Raw genomic sequence first — 7,276 nt, forward strand, 5'->3', positions numbered from 1 at the left:
TGATATTAGCCCTAAAAAGTTTTCTCAATGTACCTAAATACAATGTTACATAAAAACAAGTATCAACTGACGTTAAAATAGGCATAGTATTTCATAGGCAAAGGTTATAATTATCGTATTATCTGAAAGTTCAAAATTAGCCTCTAAAAATAGTATAACGACATTTTTCGGCATCTAAACTAACCCAAATGGGAAAAAGCCTTCATGAAGTCTTGATCGTTTTGTCATTCTCTTAGTGAACGTGAGAAAATCATCCCAATTTGCAACAGATAATGTTTCGGCCGACATTTATTTAATTTTCAAGCCTTTCATTAAGCCATTGACAAACATCCTCCATTTCTTTAGGGATCGTGTAATGCCCAAGCCTGCAAAAGTACATACCATCATGTTAAAAGGCGAATTTAGGTCCTCTTTTCAGCTTTGTAAGGTAAGCATGGTTCGTTTAATGTGTAGTTGGTACCCTTCGTATGTCTTGAACGCAACATTTACAAATCCAGACGAACTCAAGATCTGAGACGACATCTCTCCAAATTTGTATGGGACAACTTCGTCACCTATAAATTGTTACATTAAAAGATGTAAGTACAGTATGTGTGATGTACGAAACTACCACATGTTAATTATTATACCTACCAAGTCCATGACATAGAAAAATTGGCAATGAGGCAGCACGTCTAATAGCGTCATGTGATCCTTGTATCACGTTTCTCAACCCCCTGCAAAATATCGATTAATTTTACAAAATCTTAATATTTAACATTGTCTTGGTCAATCACATCACATCTAATTTCATACTAAAAAAGTGGATGTAGTTTAAAAGAATCATATGTAAAATAATCCACAATAGGTACAAAAGAATAATCATCCCAAACAATATTAACTACTATATAGTAAAGGTGGTAGGCTGGGTGGGTCTGTAATGGGTCAAAACGGGTAATATTTTGGGTTGCAATGGACCGGTTTAGGTATGCGATTATGATAATAGAAATCATTTCACTACAGCATTAATCAAGCAAACAATATAGCAGGTATTGATGTTTTATGCAGGGCCGGTTATAAGAATTTAAGTACCTAGAACGAGATGGAAAAAAACGCGCTAAGGCCCTAAGGAAAAATTACAGCCGTTCCAAAAAGAAAAAAGCAGATTATATACCACCGAGTCTTTGGCTGGGTGGTAATCAAGGAGCGAATTGAAGTACGTGACCCGGGTTCGATTCTCACCCAGGGGTTTTATTTCCTTCGAAATGCGTGGCCCGAATTTGAGTTGAACAGGTTTTCCTTGGACAAGTGTTATAGGAATGAAAAGGTGGTGGGTCCTCATCAACATAGTGTGGACCCCCGTCATTGACTCTAACAATGCTTGGTCTAAAAAAAGTAGATTATACATACATACATACATATATATATATATATATATATATATATATATATATATATATATATATATATATATATATATATATATATATTCTTTGGGCCTAGTCAAAGACGTAGCTCATGGTATTTAATATTTTTTTGAGGCCTAGTCAAATTCATTACATTATTATAAAAATTGGCCCCTTAAAAAAACTGGACGCCAAGCCGTCGATCACTTGGCTCTGGCTTTAGGCCGGCCATGGTTTTACGCAAGTAAAGCAGACTTTGGTCGACTTTCAACCTATTTCACCCATTTGACTCAGCCTCCTACATCTTCAACAACGGGTGAGATTCTTTGAAATCGAGTTTTAACAAAAATAGAAACTTTAGAAAGATGTTACAGAAAAATTACCATCCACCAGGAAGCCAACCACTTAATCCAACAATCGCCTTTAAGTTAACTGGATACGCGTTCCCATTTCCATATCTTCCTTGTGCGAAACAAGTTGCAGAGTACAATGCACACGCAGCACCCATACTGAATCCCCCGATACCAAGTTTAACTGTTGAAAGAGATACTTGGGTCACGATTACATTGTAGCTAAGCTAATTAAACAAATGTAGTGATTTTGTTATTAATCAATTAATCAAGTCGGATCATTACATAATGGGTAGATTCAGGTAAAAATTTATGAGGTCAAAAAAGAAAAATAAAGGCGATTCAGGTCAAAAAAGAAAAATAATGGGTAGATTCAGGTAAAAATTTATGAGGTAAAAATTTATGAGGTAAAAATCTCAGGTCTGAATCCTGTCTAGCCGTATATTTTGTGGTGGCCAGGGAAGGGTTGACAACAATACTGCTGGGCTGCGTACATCAGAGTATGGGTTACATGCCTTCCCGGGTAGCCCGAACAGGGGAAAACCTTCAACCTTTTTTATTTTTTTTATTTTTATTTTTTATATATAGTATGTGAGGCAATCTCTCTAACAAATATTATGTGAAACAAGGTAACATAGTGATTCGTGTTGACCTGTCGCACCAAATTTACCCGTTTTGACCCAGAGAAATTTGTCCCAGTATCAAAACCGCTCTACACTACCCGAATTGCCAAGTAATCATTTATATGTGATTTTTGTAGAAGAAACAGTAACGGTGAAACTTTACCATCAGATGGCTCTGTAGATAATAAGTTTGCTATGTGTGAAACTGAAGCATCTAGACCTTCGACATCATTTGGCCCATATTCTGAAAGTTGTCCCTCATCAAACCCTGTTATGGACTAAATTGTCAACAAACTATCATCTTTAGAATCAGATGAATATTATAATTATCTGGTTTCAATCTTTTTATCTTACATGCAGTGCAGTGAAATCCACCAAGCACGGTCACTGGGCGCGTAGGAGCAGTTGGGCATATCCACTTAATCTTCAGATCGTAAAATTTATATGTTAATGATACTAGAAGGAAAAAAAATGTGATAACGGATAGGTAAGTTAGTTGAGAGGTGGAAATTTCGACCCAATAATAGTTGGGTTGATTCGGGTTATGTGTTATTGCAAACGTGTAAAAGATAATGAAATTCGTCCAAAGTGTATATTTAATGCATAATACCTCTAAAAGCATTATTCAAAAATTCAATTTATTTTTGAAATTAATTAAAATTACGTCATACTAAGTGTTTGTGAAAAAACAGATAATATTTGGATCGAAAGTGTTTTGGGTCAACCAGACCCGTTTAGATGCAAACAAAAAACTACACTTGACCCATTAGACAACCCTGAACATCCTGACCCATCTTGCCAGATATACTTGATAGCATATACTTACATTTGGGAGAGGAAGATTGTCCAACACTTGAGACCAACTGCAATTAAACATGCAGTACTAAATTAGTACCATACTTAAACCGAACTTTGTGTACATAGTAATCGGGCTGGTCACAAATTCTAAAAAAAAGAGCCTTAATATCACGTTGCTAAAATGAATCAAGAGTCAAATTTGTGAGCTAGCTAGTGACCATTGTCAAGTGTATATCAAAAACTACTTTTTTCTTTGAATAAAAAATCTACCTTTGCCTTTATGTATGTGTAATGGAATGTAACAAGAAGCACATGTAAACTAAAAATACAACAAAGACTGAACACCTTTTACTTTAAAATGATTTCACATCATATCAACGAAAAAAGAATCTCAGTAGAACATGTTAATCTTTTGATTATCCTAATTCTTGTTCTTGATTTTACATATAACAAAAAAAAAGTATATTCTTTGCCAATGGACAATATTCTTGATAAAATGATTGTTGAAAGTGACACAAAAAACTTGACACTTTAGAATGAAAACAAAAAAGAGCATGTTCACAGATTTTAAAACTTAGGCCATAAGATTAGTTGCAGAGATTATGATGGCCAAGGCAACATAATCATCGATAGACTAAGGTGGCATTTGGTTTGCAATCGAGATTTAGTACAAATTTGTAGAGCTGAATATTATATAAAAGTTGAAGTTTTTGAGAAAAATGTTCCAAGTCTACCTCTACAAAAATACGAGTAATACATGTTTTAACCCGCCCATTTTGACATGTTACTCAACCTGCCAAATATGCCCACTTTGTCATCCATACAAAAAGTATACCAATACTATAGAGTTCACTAATATACCTAGAGCCGTTATCTCCAAGACCATGCAACCAAACTAGTGTTGCTTGGTGCTTCCCTTTTGGCCTCACCACGTACGTGCTGCCAAACTCAATCGTTCTCCCAGCCGTCCTACTACCTAAATTTTTACCAATCAACAAAATGCCAAAACAACCATAGGAATCATCATAACTAAAATCGAGATTATAAGAATATAGGTGTTTCGGGCTAACCAGAACCAGTAGAAGCGTTTGTGTAACTCATCGTAATGGAAGTTCACTAAAACAAACCAACACTTACTGTAATTGAAAAGTTGTTATGATATGAAGAAACACCCCTGATGGTATAACTTAATTTATAGGCAGTTACAAAAGGAATAATAATGCATGTGAAGGAAGATTCAGTTGTAAACCAGCTACACAATGCGCCTAAAATTCAATAAGAAATAAAAGCATCCATGAAAAGAAAGAAATCTTTTTCCATTTTCAAACAGAGAATCAAAATCAATGCAGCAACACACAGAGAGCACCAAATTAAAACCAGGGGCTATAATAAATTTATCTCATTTTGATGAATAGAATTTATGCTTTTAGTGGTACAATGGACATAAAAAATTTAAAGCAGAATCCATACAAGCCAGTGAAGAAAGAATATAACTGATATATGACAACCAACATCCTATTTGGCCCTATTTTCTCTTCTTCAATCAATGTGATTCGTGATGATTTATCGGTACCCATGATGTCTGATTTGAATTTCAACTTTCTACGTCACTATCATTGCCATTTGATACAATAACAAGTACCTGCAAAGTTAGATCTTTTTAGACACAAATTTCCACTCTCTTTTTATGACTTATTATCTTGAGAGTGAATTATCAACCTCTAACTTGTTATAACTGCCATTAGTTACAATCATTCACTAATAATATAAGTATGTCAAATCATAAGAAAAAAAATGCAATGTACTACTATTCAGTATTTATCAACATATTCATTATTGGATCGATAGATCAAACAACATATCCTACACACAAGTCAAAGAATCCGTTAATACTCTAAAACCAATTAATAGTAGCGGGAGGTTTCCCTAAACTTATATGCATACATTTGTTTCTTTCATATCTGATATGGGACTTTGGTTTGCACCTCAACAACAAACCTACCCTTAAACCGAAGTCCATCTGGGCCTCCCCTCCAACGATAGTCCGGTACAACCTTTACCACCGCACTGGGGAATCTACCTTAAGGGTCATGGGGTCTGGGGTCCCATGACCCCACTATCATTGCTCATGGATTCCAATTTTAAGTGAAAATAGGAAAAAAATAAAATTACTGCCAAAAATAGATTTTAATTTTTGACGCTTTCATTATTTTTTACGCTTTAAATTGTGATTAACTTAGACATGTATTTGACACGTATGAGTATCACAAATTTTCAACACTTAAAGCATCAAAAAGGAAAACCCAACGACACTTAAAAGTGTCAAAAAGTTAATAACACTTTGACACCATATTTTTTCACGCTTCAAAGATTTTGACACCATATTTTTACACGCTTCCAACTTATATTCTCATTCATTTTTAAGCGTGAAATCCCATTCAAAAAGTGTTAAAAACTACAAGATTAGTTGTAGTGTATGGACATCAAGATTAGTACCTATAGTCGCATCAACTATCTGATGTAATAGTTTTAGTGGCAAGCAACAAAAATGATATGTAGATTTTGAGAGATACACCAAAAGGATTACTGATTTTTATATAAAAAGTCCACATAACTTTCTGTTATCATTATGTTTCTTCTCCGCCCACTATCTCAGTTTGGTGCTCCATAAAGTTGAGTAATCTTTAGAAACATCATCGGCATCTTTAGATTTCATAAAGTTAGTTACTAAGATTTCAACAAGAAATTAAATGTATTGAAAACTAGAACAACAACATTAATACCCAAGTTTTGTAAGGAAACATAGACGAGAATATCAGTCTCGAGTGAGGATTAAACTAATAACATGTTGGTTAATGTTAAAATATCAAATGATTTATGGAACATTTGGAAGTCTTGATTCTTTCTGGTTGTTGTTGGTGTTCTGAATCGAGGGGCGTATTTGAGTTGTGCAAAGTAGACGTAGAAAATGCCCGAAACTTGTAAAGGCCCAAAATATTTGTTTGGTTGTCGCTTATCGGTACAAGTAGGGCTGATCCGAAACGGAGGTGATCCTTACACACCACTTTTTGATCCGTGTACACATAATTACCTATTTTACCTTTAATTATACTTACAATAATAATATAAGTTCAACTCCCTAGAGCAATTTAGGGGCATAACTGTAAATTTATGAGACAAAAGTGTACATAGATCAAAAAGTGGTGTGTGAGAATTACCTCTCAATCCGAAAAATGTGTAGTGATTTCATCTACAAAGTTGAGATTTATCCGACAACAAAATTTATCTAATTATATTTAAACGGAATTAAAGAGTGTAGAGTACACGTCCGTAAAAATTGACTTGACACTATCGCAAAAATAGTGAAAGTCAATGGAGCCGTGCCCCCTTAGCGGGGTCCAGAGGACAAAAATTTTATGTGATATATTATACTACGTATATCAAAAGTTGCATCCCAGGATGTTTGTGACTTTTTATGGTGAGTTTGGTCATTTGCTTGTTAGTTTGGTTCTGTTTCGCTCAACTTACCCTGTCGTCGTTTTCGGTTCGGGTTGTTACGATGTTGTTTCCACCGTTGTACATTTTGTCGATTTTAAAAAATGAGGTCTCCGGGTGTGGTCTCTCGAGGGCTTTTCGTTCGGTGGTTTTGTCTGTTAATCGGGGGTCTTCTTCGGTTTGCTGGTTTCAGGGTAGGTGTTCTTGGGTTTCCCGGTGCACAGGGCTGCTGGTTTGCTGATGATCAGGTGCTATTCTTTGTGGCGGGTTGGTGAGGTTGTGGGTCGGGAGGTCTTTCCAGAGCTTGGTCTGGCTTGGGGGGTTGTATATCGATAGGTCCGGATCTAGGCAGAGGGTTGCAGTTTGTTTGTTATTAGTTGCTCTTGTTTTATTATGTACATGGTGTTGGTTAAACTTCAATATATTTCACAATTGTATCTTTCGATGTTTGTTGACTCTGGTTGTATGTAGGGTCACAAAATATAGATCATCAGATCTGCTCAATTATGTACTGCCTGATCTTTACGATATATATATATATATATATATATATATATATATATATATATATATATATATATATATATATATATATATAGTGGTAGGATCAATGAGGAAGTAACAA

At 34.9% G+C, this 7,276-nt stretch overlaps 1 protein-coding gene across 2 annotated transcripts; it reads right to left on the reverse strand.

Moving 5' to 3' along the window:
- Window positions 1–279: 279 nt before the first annotated feature.
- LOC139894155 (uncharacterized) lies at window positions 280–4,306 on the reverse strand. Of its 2 annotated transcripts, none has more exons than XM_071877353.1 (9): window positions 4,227–4,306; window positions 4,018–4,132; window positions 3,185–3,221; window positions 2,713–2,782; window positions 2,522–2,626; window positions 1,769–1,919; window positions 634–716; window positions 461–554; window positions 280–365 (listed from the first exon to the last, which is right to left on the reverse strand). In XM_071877353.1, exons 1-9 carry the CDS (start codon window positions 4,255–4,257, stop codon window positions 293–295), a joined length of 759 nt encoding a protein of 252 aa, XP_071733454.1. In that variant the 5' UTR covers window positions 4,258–4,306; the 3' UTR covers window positions 280–292. The 2 variants fall into 2 exon arrangements, with proteins under 2 accessions (XP_071733454.1, XP_071733453.1); XM_071877352.1 differs by having other exon boundaries at window positions 3,185–3,241; window positions 3,981–4,132.
- Between the last annotated feature and the right edge of the window lie 2,970 nt (window positions 4,307–7,276).

This window comes from Rutidosis leptorrhynchoides, chromosome 2 (assembly GCF_046630445.1).
Source record: "Rutidosis leptorrhynchoides isolate AG116_Rl617_1_P2 chromosome 2, CSIRO_AGI_Rlap_v1, whole genome shotgun sequence".
NCBI classification, from domain to species: Eukaryota; Viridiplantae; Streptophyta; class Magnoliopsida; order Asterales; family Asteraceae; genus Rutidosis; species Rutidosis leptorrhynchoides.

Excerpts from the sequence above, each read along its gene's own strand:
- LOC139894155 (XM_071877352.1), bottom strand. The coding sequence starts at position 4,257 with ATGAGTTACACAAACGCTTCTACTGGTTCTG. Across the intron at positions 2,783-3,184 it reads ACAATCTTCCTCTCCCAAAT|ATTAAGTGGATATGCCCAAC; the intron begins GTAAGTATATGC and ends TACGATCTGAAG. Across the intron at positions 717-1,768 it reads GGTTGGCTTCCTGGTGGATG|GGGGTTGAGAAACGTGATAC; the intron begins GTAATTTTTCTG and ends GATATTTTGCAG.